The sequence below is a fragment of the Pongo pygmaeus genome, chromosome 4, assembly GCF_028885625.2.
Source record: "Pongo pygmaeus isolate AG05252 chromosome 4, NHGRI_mPonPyg2-v2.0_pri, whole genome shotgun sequence".
Classification (NCBI taxonomy): Eukaryota; Metazoa; Chordata; class Mammalia; order Primates; family Hominidae; genus Pongo; species Pongo pygmaeus.
In genome coordinates, this window is record NC_072377.2 from 106,284,340 (window position 1) to 106,297,237 (window position 12,898).

Here is a 12,898-nt window from a genome sequence, read left to right on the forward strand (position 1 = left end):
TGCTGTGTAAGATAGTAATTATCTTAGCAGTGGGTGAAAAATATAAATATTAAATTAACCATATCGAAATAACCAAAACTATTTTAAGTATGCTCTGGGTATTAGATTTTCTGTGTTGTTTCCTTGTGCAGGATGGTATTTGTGTCTATATATATTTAGTTATGTGACTAAAACCCTTCCTAATAACTCCTTGTCATAATCTGCTTCTAATCAAAGTTAGCCAATAGCATTTATTGGTCATATATACAGAAAAAAATTCAAATATTCAAAATTGTCATATAACTCTTACACATCTTATTCATTGTTTTCATTTATACCACAGTATATTTCCCTCAGATCCTTTTAAAGTTATCACATTATCTACCAATGCATAATATACTGTGTACTACTCATAATCTGAATACTATTTATTTCCAAGGCTCTTAAGTTTAGCTAAGATGAAATATTTAGATTCTAAGATATAGTACAATAAAATTGTATTGAGTTCTTTTAAACTATTTAACTGTACAAAAAAGAAATAACATCTAGGCACACTGTTTAGTATTCAGATCCAGAACTAAATATGAATTTGTACTTAAAAATAAATTGATTTGAATATTTTAAATGTATTCATGGTACATCAAATAAAACAAATACTAAGTTTCTATTATATAAACTGCACCTAGTGAAAATAGGAAAACTCTCTTGCCTTCAAAGATCTTAAACAGTTAAGGAAAAATAAAATTGACCCTTGAACAACACAGGTTTGAACTGCACTGGTCCACTTATACGCGGATTTTTTTTTTTTTTCAGCCAAACATGGATCAAAAATACAGTATTCGCAGGATGCAAAACCCATATATACTGAGGTGCTGACTTAAAGCGAGTTCTTCAAGGCCATCGGCGGGACTTAAGTATGGCATATTTGGGTACATGCAGGGGTCCTGGAACTCATTCCCCATGTATTGTGAGGGATGACTATAAAACAATTTGAAAAGGTAAAAGATATTTCATAACTGCAACAAAGTGATGTTACTAAAATGTTTGTAACTTCCAAATAGATTTTTCAACAATAACTGCAAGAGGCATGAAGGAAAAAGAATCTATTTCAGCTGGAGACATCATAGGCTGCTTAATGGAGGCAGTGGAGCAGGAAGGCAAGAATAGGCATTGCATAACCCCATTACAGAAGTCAAGATAATCCATAAACATATTGCCTCATTAAGGGAAAAGTAGGAGACATAAGCTACCTTTGGCTTCCTGTGTGCAACTGAGTTTGAACAGCCTGCAAAGCAGGGAGAAAAATATTGGACTCCATCTCCACAGACAGGATAATAATATGATCGCAAACAGTTACAATTGGCATTACAAGGGGCTATCAAGTTTCCCAATTCTCCAGTCCTGTAAATAAGAAATGAAAGAAGGGTAAATGATCTATGTCATAACTTTTAACTAACAATTTCGAAGCACTGTTATATCTTACCATTAGGTCATTTATTCACTCACTCAACACAATTACTAAACAAATAAAAATCTTCCTTTGCACATAAAGTTTAACTTCTTGTCGGAGAGAGGCAATAAAAACAATAGTCATATAGTATAGTATCTGTCAGTAATTTAAAATATATAAGGCAGAATAAGTGAAGAAAACAAGAGTTTCTCATCTGGAACCAGGTAATTCTCTCGTGGGGTTGGTTCTGTGGACTGTAGAATGTTTAGCAGCTTCTCTGACCTCCACCAGATACCAGTAGCACTCTCCTTCATTACAGCAACCAAAATATCTCCATACAGTGCCAACTATCTCAAGGATGCAGACAATATTTTAAACTTGGAAGGATGAACAAAATCATGCTGTTGAACATAAGCATCTCATCAATGGGAAAACTGAGGTCCAGGGAGATTAAGTTACTTTTCTTTCCTTACCAAATATAATTTTCCCAGTCCCCAGGCTCAGTGTCATTTCAAGCTGCCTCTTAGAGAAAACATCTTCCCTAATATAAAGGGTTACACTAATCAAAAATGCATCCCTCATACCTCATTTGTTTATTTATTCATTCAAACAACATATATTGAGCAACTGCTAGGCCCTATGCTGGGTAACGGGAATACAAAGCCGAGTAAGACAGTCTCTGCCCTCAAGGATTTCACAGTTTAGAAGTAGAGAGGGACTTAGATAATTATTCACTAATATGCTAAGTGTGGTTACAGATATCAGCAAAGTGCCTTTTAGAAGCACCAAGGAAGGACACCTTGGTGTCCTTCTAAGCCAAAGTTTAGAGAAAAGGGGCTGGAGGAGCTACTGCCTGAGATGCGATTTAAAAAACGAGTAAGAGGCTGGTGCAGTGGCTCACACCTGTAATCCCAGCACTTTGGGATGCCAAAGTGAGTGGATCACTTGAGGTCAGGAATTCGAGACCAGCCTGGCCAACATGATGAAACTCATCTCTACTAAAAATACAAAAATTAGCTGGGCATGGTGGCAGGCACCTGTAATCCCAGTTCTCGGGAGGCTGAGGCAGAAGAATCTCTTGAACCCACAAGGCAGACGTTTCTGTGAGCCAAGATCGCGCCACTGCACTCCAGCCTGGGCAATAGAGTGAGACTCCATAAAAAAAAATTATAAAAAATATATAAAGAATGAGTACAAGTAAGCCAGTCAAATGGGGAAGGGGAAACGTACTTCAGAAAAAGCTGGTACAAAGGCATAGAGTAGAGAAACAGCATCCTCTGTGGAGAAATATGAATGATGTCTGAGGCACAGAGTGATGGGAAATGTAGCTGGAGAGGAGTAAAGGACCAGTTTAATTGAGAGCCACATGGGCCTGACAAAAGGTAATCATTAAGGTATTTTTAGACTAGAAAGTGACACTGTCAAAAGTTCGTTTTAAAGAAGTAATTCTAGGAGTTGTACAGAGTATGAATTTGAAGAAAGGGGACCAGTTACAATACCCTAGACAGTAGATGATGACAATATAAAGGAGAGCTAAGATAGAACATATGATGATAGGAAGCAGATTAAAGAAAACTTTTGGATGTAGAATCAGTAAGATTTGGTGATGGATTGGTTGAAGATGACTCTTCCTGTTAAAAATGGAAGAGGCTACTCAAGAGGCTTAGGCAGAAAAATCACTTGAGCCCAGGAGTTTGAGGCTGCAGTGAGTTATGATTGTGCCACTGCACTCTAGCCTGGGCAACAGAGTGAGATCCCATTTCTAAAAAAAAAAAAGAATGGAAGAGTCAAATGTGACTCCTAATATCTAACTTGGTGTTTAGGTACAGGAGAACAATGATGAGTATGGTATTGTACGTAATAAGATTAAGAGTATTTCCAATTTAGTGAAGAAATCTTGAATGGAGCTAGATTTCTTAATAACCATTTGGACACAGATGTAGCTGAAACCATGAACATGTATAAGATCAGTCACATAGTGTATGGAATGAGAAGCGTACTGAAGTCTTGGGAGTCCACTTATTTAATAAACACACAATGAACACCAATTATGTGCTAGACTACTCAAGGTGGTAGAATTATATTTAAAAGAAAGAAGGAGCTAGAGTTAGAACTAGAAATGACAGATTGAGGGAGAGAGAGAAATGGATGAAAGGAAGGGAATGAGGGAGTGAAGGAGAAAAGGAGACAGAGGGAGGGAGAGGGAAGAAGGGAGAAAAGAGAGAAGGAAGGGAGACAGGGGGAAAGAAGGAAGGGAAGAAGGGAGGAAGGGAAGGGAAAGAGGTAAGGAAAGGGAAAGAAGGAAAAGGGAAGGGAAGAAGGGAGGCAGGAAGAGAAGGAAACCTCTGCCACCATGAAGCTAACTTTCTTGCATCAGGGGTCAAACACAGTAAATGAGTGATTTCTGTAAGTATTAGAAGATAATCGACACTATTTTGGAAAATGATGACATATAAAGTAGGAGGAGAACAAGAAAGTCATGAAGAAAACAAATTAAAGAGAAAAAAACAACTAAATCAGTAGGGAGTCTGAAGGAAAGAGTGATCAAGATAGTAATCTGCCACTCTGCCTGCAGTCTCATCTTATTCAAATCTATTCCACGGACGCTGCAAGATTTATCTTTATCAAGTATGATATATCAAGGGTTGATCACATTCACAAAAGCAATCACCAGAGTGTCTGCTCACAGAGCTCATAACATAGATGCAGAAATTAGATAACCAGAGAAAAACCATCCCTGCAACTCTAGAAATAGCCTTTACACAGCAATTTTTAAAGTTCCCAATATATAATTCTCATATTATTGATAAATAGTTACTGAGATCATACAAAGTATAAGACAGCATGATGCAAATTATAGTAGAAACAAAAAAATATAGCTTATATTCATTAATATCAAGTGTTGGTCACATTAGTCTACATATTTTATAAAGGTTTACTTCTTGAGGTAAATAGAAAACTATTAGTAGAAAAAGAGCAGATGTTTGTGAAGTTTATTAAATTTTCTTAGTGTGTACATAATATTTAAAAATATTAAAATATCCTATTTTGAAATGTTTAATAGTTTTTAAAATATAATAAAATAAATGTGCACATATGAACATCTTTATGTTTGTCACAAGTAGAATGCATATATAAACATCTTTATGTTTGCCACAAGTAGAATTCAAACATTAATTTCTTTATTATTCTATAATTATGCCTCTGTAACAGGCTAAAATTTTCCTAAAAGTATTGCAAAATATTGATATGCCTCTTTAAGATGCTATTTCATATAATCAATAAAATTCTGGCTAAAGGTCAGATACAGAAAAAAATACTGTGTGTATACACTATGGTATTCCTATATTCTGTGAGGTTTTAAGTATTAAGTAAAACACAAATCATCATTACCACCACTGATCACCAAAATAAGACTCAAAGTTCCTATAGATTGTCAAGGCAACAAAAGAGCAGTGGGGAACAGTGGGAAAAGAAACAGTATTCATGCAATTGAATTTAGTATTGTGCCCAATTAAAGATTTAATAATAAATTACTTTAAAATATTATTGAAAAATATCCTGACCATTATCTCAAGCAAATTAACACAGGCACAGAAAACCAAATACCACATGCTCTCACTTAAAAGTGGGAGGTAATCACTGAGTACTTATGGAATAAAGATGGCAACAATAGACACTGAGGATACAAGAGGGAGAAGAGAAGAAGTGGGGCAAGGGTTGAAAAACTATTAGCCAGGCACAGTGGCTCACACCTGTAATCCCAGCACTTTGGGAGGCCGAGGCGGGTGGATCACCTGAGGTCAGGAGTTCAAGATCAGCCTGGTCAACATGGTGAAACTCTGTCTCTACTAAAAATAGAAAATTTAGCTGGATGTGATGGCATGCCTATAATCCCAGCTACTCGGGAGGCTGAGGCAGGAGAATCACTTGAACCCAGGAGGCAGAGGTTGCAGTGAGCTGAGATTGTGCCACTATACTCCAGCCTGGGTGGCCAAGGGAGACTCTATCTCAAAAAAAAAAAAAAAAAGGAAAGAAAAACTATTGAGTACTATGCTTGGTACCTGGGTAACAGTATCAGTCATACCCCAAACCTCAGCATCATATAATATACCCAGGTAACAAATCTGCACGTGTACCCCCTGAATCTAAAAGTTGAAATTATTTATCTATATATATCCCCTGATCTTACATTTTTTGGATATGTTGTTATATTAAACAGGGACTTTCAAAGAACATATCAATGAACCTAATTCATTAATTCATGGATGCAAAACCTCTTTTTACCCATCTGTGCTTACCATGGCAAAGGTCAAAGATTCTTTGCACCCCTCTACTAGAAACCCTACATCCTCAGAACCTCTTCTGTCTCTCACTCCCTGAAAAGGTGTTTCTTGAGCTTCTTAGTCTGTTCTTTCCATAGACAGGCTTACCTAGCTTTACTTTACTTTGTTTTATTATACTTTGCAAATCTTGTGTTTTTTACAAATTGAAGGTTAGTGGCAACCTAGTCATAGTGATAGTGTTCAGTAAGTCTATCAAGTGCCATTTTTCCCAGAGTACATGATCATTTTATGTCTATTTCATATTTTGGTAACCTTGCAAAATTTCAAACTTTTTCATTGTCATTTCTGTTATGGTGATGAGTGATTTTTGATGTTATTATAATAATTGTTTCGGGACACCATGAATCATGCCCCTTTAAGAAGTAAAATTTAATCAATGAATGATGTGTGTGTTCTGACTGCTCATTACTGTCTTATTTTAAGAAGCTGCCACAACTACCCCAACCTTTGGCAACCACCAACCTGGTCAGTCAGCAGCCATCAACATTGAGGCAGGACTCTCTACCAGCAAAAAAATTACAACTTGCTGAAGGCTCAGATGATTGTCAGCATGTTTCAGCAATAAATAATTTTTTAATTAAGGTATATACATTGTACATTGCTTTTCTAGACATAAGGTTATTGCATATGTAATAGACTACAGTATAGGGTAAATATAACCTTTATATGCACTGGAAAACCAAAATATCCACTTGAGTTGCTTATTGCAATATATGCTTTATTTTGGTGGTCTGGAAGCAAACCCACAATATCCTCAGCAAATGCCTGTACCTTTTCTTTTATACGTGTTTCTTAGATGAGACTAGTTTGACTGACCTGTTCGTAATATACACATTTTAATACTCAGGGTATAGAAGCTAAAACTAAGAATCTGGGGCCATGACAAAAAAATGATCTGAAAATGTCACACTTACTTTGTGACATTAAATTCTGTCCCTATTTCTATTTACATCTATATACACACACATATACATAAATATGAGTAAAAACATATACCTTTAGTGATATTTATGTGTATTCATTTTCAGTTTTTCTCATCACTAAGAAACATGTACATGTATTGAACACTATATCCCAGATCTTAATATATCTTAATGGCCAACCCCTACATGAACCTCAGAATTACCCCATCACACATGCCTTCCTTTCTGATTACACTAAGGACAGCACACCTGGTAGTAACTATTATTTAAGGTAGACAATATTAAATGGATTCACATGTACTTTGTTACACAAGGTGATAAACTATGTGTTAAACTATCCAGAACTTCCTTTTTTTTCTAAAAGGAACATACAAAAAATGTTTACTGGGATAAGTTTGGGTGAAGTTTATAGGGGTGAAAGTCAGGTCTACACAACTTAACCTCTACCTACCTTTCAACATTCCAAAATATATTTCTACTATTTCTAGACACATAATCTAAGTCCTTTCAACCTGGTCTCTGAAACTAGCCTTCACATTTTATAGCATTTATAATCTTGGTTTAGCATATTCCCTCTCCCTTTCTCTCTTCTCAAATCTTTATTTCTCAAAACTCTTTGCATCCTTGAAGGATTTTTAAACCCCATTTCACGATTATGCTATGAAGCCCTTCTGGATTCTAATCAAATAAAATTGAAAAGCTCACCTTCTTTTCAATTCCGTAGCAATTTGTTTATCTCCCATTACCTAATTGACTATTTGTTCACTGTTTTCTTTTGCAATCTCTCCTTTAGAACAGGTATTTTGCCAAGAAGTTCTGCCAGACGAAGCATTCAACAAATGTTGAATAAATGTAATGGAGCTTGGCCGGGCACGGTGGCTCACACCTGTAATCCCAGCACTTTGGGTGGCCGAGCCAGGCAGATCACTTGAGGTCAGAAATTTGAGACCAACCTGGCCAACAGGGCAAAACCCCACATCTACTAAAAATACAAAAATTAGCTGGTCATGGTGGCATGCACCTGTAGTCCCAGCCACTCCAGAGGCTGAGACAAGAATCATTTGAATTCAGGAGGCGGATGTTGCAGTGAGCCAAGATTGTGCCACTGCACTCCAGCCTGGGTGACAGAGCAAGACTCTCTGTCTAAAAAAAAAAAAAAGAAAAAAAAAAGAAAAAAATGTAATGGAGTTTAACTAAACACTGCTTTAGAACGCTCAGCATTAATGTAAAAGAATCACAGATATATTAGCAGCAACTACAAATCATGATAATTGTCATTGGCAAACTTTTCTGAACAAAGTAGATTATATTTATATCATCTATATGTCACATTATACAAAATTATGGAGTCCTTGACCTAACATACCACCTTCCTTGACAGCCTCAAACACATGTAATGAAACAAAGCAGCACTGTGAGGTATAAAATGCACTGCTGTGCAACACCCTCCTGCCTGACCACCTACTTATGGCTTAAAATTTCAAAGCAAAACAAAAAAGGAAAACAAAGAAATATAAATGGTCAAATCAGTTATAGCTAGAAACATATCTACAGGTGAGAATAAGTTATTTATTTATCTACAATAAACATAAACTTCTAAGTAGATACAATAATGATAAGTATTAGCTAAGACTAGCTTTATTCTAATTTCTCTTCTTGTCTGTTTGCAACCAACCTAATAAGATAATTTTTATCATAGGGAGTTATTTCCATTTTTAAAAATTTAAATCAATAAAAACATATAATGTGAAATTCTCCCTAGGATGTGAATCGCTTAGAGGCAAAAATCCTACAGTATTAATCTTTGTATCACTGAGGAAGTACAGTGCCCAGTATATGAAAGTTGCTCCTTAAATGTTCTTTGTATAAATATCCCCAACTTTTAAGAAGACATCAATTATCTAAACTAAAAACAAAACCACATGCTCTTACATAGGAAAAAAGGCCTTTCAAATTTTTAAAAAGCCAATTTCTCACCATTTTATTTAAGAAAACATATGCTTGGAAATGCTTAGTCTATTATTCTGGTATTAATATCAAAAAGCACTGAAATGTATTTACCCATTATATGATTCAGATACACCAGCAAACGGCTCATTTCCACATTTGGCATAAATAAATACAAAACTCAGCGTAAGTGCAACTCCAGATGTGAACAATGCAAACTTCATTGTGTTTTTACATGTCATTTTGAATTTTGAAACAAGGAAGCCACCTAAAATTTGACCGAGAGCAGCTCCAGGAATTAAAACAGCCCCTAATAAGAAAGAAGAATGTAGATTGTGAGAAACCGTACACATATACTCACTCATACTGACAACCAGAAAACATCAAAAACAAGTGTCAATATGGTTTTAACTTACATTTATTCACCTGATATAGAAATACATGTACAAATGACTTAAAGGTCCATCAAGTAGGGAATTAGTCAAATTAATGTATTGAACCTTAAGATTAATACATATTTTCTTTAGGCATTTTAGACTTTGTCTTTCTCTAGTTCATACAATAGATTGTCTAATGTCAGAAAATCAGAAATTTTTACCAAAATTAAGTTTAAATGTCTTTTTTTTTTTTAGACATGATCTCATTCTGTCACCCAGGCTGGAGTACAATGGCGCAATCTCGGCTCGCTGCAGCCTCCACCTCCCAGGTTCAAGTGATTCTCCCACCTCAGCCTCTGAAGGAGCTGGGACTACAGGTGTGTGCCACTATGCTTGGCTAATTTTTATGTTTTTTGGTAGAGACAGGGTTTCACCATGTTGGTCAGGCTGGTTTTAGTTTAAATTTCAAGGAGGGCTACCTCAAATTATACACTATCCTCATAAAAATTTAATATAGTAAAGTAAAATTTTTAGATTAAGTTAAGATAAAGAAAATGTCTTACCTCCAAGAGTAGCTGCGAAGCTGGATGTCAATCCGAATTGATTTTCTATAAATTTAGGTAAAAATGTAGCAAATCCAGTAGTAATTAAGGCTTCTGAAGAAGTTGATAGAACTAAACACATAAAGACAGCATTCTTCATCAAATTCTAAAGAAAAAAATACAGTTCCTCAAATGAATAGCTATGATTGTACTGCAAAGTACAGAGTTAGAAGGTTAGCATGATGAAATAACAAAATTTTACAATCATCTGTAAAATTTCAGCATTTCCTCCAAAACAAAAATATAACTATGGATAATTAATAGAATTACACATACATGATGAGAAAATTTATATGTGGAATACCTAGAAAATTGATAGATAATTCCTCAACATGGTGGTTATGCTTTTATTGCATTCCAAGGGCAACGGAAAGAAGGTAAAAGCCTTCTTGGAAAAGTTCCCTTCCCCAGTGTTACTGTTAATCTCCACACTATAAATCTACCACCTATTCGGTAGTTTATTGTGTTCTGAATTCCTATGTACAGTAAAGAAAGAGTTTGAGACTATGAGCACAGATGAGAATGGTCTCTAAGTATCAAATTCATAGTACTGTTACATGATTAGACTCAGCAATTAAGAACTTTAGAAACACAGTTAAGCAACTTTAAATAGGTGTCTATATGGCTAGACCTCTCAGAATCTTATTTATTGACAGAGGGGAGTATGGAGGTTAATTGTGTTAATACATTTAACCACAAAATGAAAACCAAATTATAGTTCTCAAATATTAAATGCCAAAAAATTTTTCATAAAACCAAGCAAAACACAAACACAAACACACACACACACACACACACACACACACGGAGTCACAAAGAAGCAAGATGGGAGCTTTAGAAGTCAGAGCCACATAGACTGACAAAAGGAGGAAAAAGTACCTAAAAACATGCAATAATTTAAAATAATTAATAATAATAATAATAGCAATATTTTAAAAAATTTTCTTCAGATTGAAAATAATCGAATCTTGAGAAGAATTAATGAAGAAAGACATATACTTCAGCATAACTGAGTAAATTTCCTGTAATCAAAGATATATGAAAAAACTTACCAATATACAGATGAAAAGAATAAGTCAGAATCACACTAACATAAAACTTCTCAAATACAACACAATTAAGTAGAAAAGAGCAAACAATATCCACAGACTACTGGGATTAAAGAGGAATGATCCAAAAGTATTCACCTAGTAAAATATATTATTCAGGTATTCAAGGATATCTAGGTGGTATCCTATCTAAGGAAAACCAACAAGAAAATGTTGAATTCACAGAGATTGAAATCAGAATAGAGAGATCTCTAAGCCGGAGGACACAAGGATAAAAAAAAGTAATGGTCAGTAATGACTCTATATAGTAATGTAAATTAAAATTTATAAGATAAACTAAACAGGAATAATGAAATAGCACAGAACTACTGTAAGAGAAAATAATAGTAGTTGCAATTAAAGCATGAACAATATCAGCAAAACACAAGAATGTGCATGTATGGTGTGGAGAGTTGAAAGATGGGCTGAGTGGAGAAGTAAAAACATTTTAAGGCTTTTATTTGACAAGAAACCAAAAACAACGAAAAGCAAACAATTTCACATCTTGAAAAGGTAAAATTATAAAGTCCTTTATGAATAAAACTTTTATAACACTAAATAGAAAGAATACTTTTCTGCTGAGTACAACTTAATGGACCATAACACTTTTGTTCTTTAGCCTCAAATTCAAAACAAGTTACCACTAACCACCTCTTTCACAAAAGAAAAATATTGGTTCAGAATTCTCAAATATATTTACAATTCAGTGATAATTGACTAATCAATTTCATAAGAAAAATGTCATGGAATAATGGGCTATTAGTGTTAACAGGGAACCACTGAATATATTGCCAATAAGACAACTCATGCTCTTTCAACCATTCTACCCTGGAATAGTTTTCATTTACTCAAAAGACAATAAAACTGAATCCAAAGAGTTGTTTATAAGAGCTCAAATTGTAGTAAACAAGCAAACAAAATTGTACTATGAAAAGATGGCGTGTGTGTGTGCACGTGTGGGTATGTGTTGGTGTGTGTGGGTTTATGCGGGTGTTTATATGTATGTATACATGTGTGGTTGTATGTGTATATATATGTGTGTATATATAATATATAAACACATCTACACATATGTACATGTGAGTTGTGTGTGTGTATATGTGTGTGTGTATGAGACTTAGAGAGAGACAGAGAATAATTTTATTTTACCTTTAAAGCAGCTGGAAAATCTTTAATACTTTTTCCAAATTTTGCATCTGCATTACTGTTACTCTGATGAGCCTGGGAAGTTTTTCCAGCTTGAATTTCTGCTGTACCTAAAACAAAAATATATAGTAAGTAAACGTGCTCTATCATTTTACTCTTCATGTAAAAAAAGTGCTTACTTTTTAAATGACACATACTTCCACCAGTATATGAATTCTATAAAAGGCTAGTTCTTCTGTTAATAAAATTGTTCAAATATCTAAATATCTATGTCTGTAATCAGGATGCCCCAAGAACTAGTATTCATTACTACTAGCTAAGGAAGTTCCAACGAGTCTAAACATTAAAATGAGACAATTTTGCTCCAATCACATATCTATGCTTTTCATTTAAAATCTCTTAACATTTTTTCTTCCTTTCAAATGGTTCTCTTTTTGATCTTTTATATTAAAGTACTTTTGTGGCTTTTTTCTCTGCTTTCTTAATCCTAACTTGCTTAACAAATGAAATATTTGCCATCTTATTACCATGTCCCTTTGATTTTTAATAATGGTACTGCCAACAAATTTGAGAAAACAGTTAACATATGGAACTATAAATGAATGGCTCAGGGTAGAAAGAAATTAATGAGTCTACCTACTCACAGTTTGTCAGATTTTCTCTTGCCCATTTCCAAAAATTAATAATTTATCCTGCTGCAAATAACAATGTAAACAACTAAATACCTTCAATCTAAAGAAAAATACTTCTACAGATATGTATTTTAACTACATGATTATACAGAAGCAAGAGTTCATAGAGAAAAATGAATATTCTTTCTTATTAACCTTTTCTTTTTATATAAAATGTTTAGTATTCAAGCCGGGTGTGGTGGCTCATGCCTGTAATCACAGCACTTTGAGAAGCTGAGGCAGAGAGATCACCTGAGTTCGAGACCAGCCTGAGGTCAAGAGTTCGAGACCAGCCTGGCCAACATGGCAAAACCCCATCTCTAATAAAAACACAAAAATTAGCCGGGTGTGGTGGCGCATGCCTGTAGT

At 34.7% G+C, this 12,898-nt stretch overlaps 1 protein-coding gene across 2 annotated transcripts in view; it reads right to left on the reverse strand.

Moving 5' to 3' along the window:
* The window catches only part of SLCO4C1 (solute carrier organic anion transporter family member 4C1), a 62,924-nt gene that overhangs the window by 14,903 nt on the left and 35,123 nt on the right, over window positions 1-12,898 (reverse strand). For both annotated transcript variants that reach the window (XM_054489029.2, XM_054489030.2), the window contains exons 6-9: window positions 11,862-11,968; window positions 9,586-9,730; window positions 8,760-8,955; window positions 1,230-1,380 (exon numbers count right to left, since the gene is read on the reverse strand). In XM_054489029.2, coding sequence (XP_054345004.1) covers window positions 1,230-1,380; window positions 8,760-8,955; window positions 9,586-9,730; window positions 11,862-11,968 — 599 coding nt within the window. The remainder of the gene's footprint in view (window positions 1-1,229; window positions 1,381-8,759; window positions 8,956-9,585; window positions 9,731-11,861; window positions 11,969-12,898) is intronic.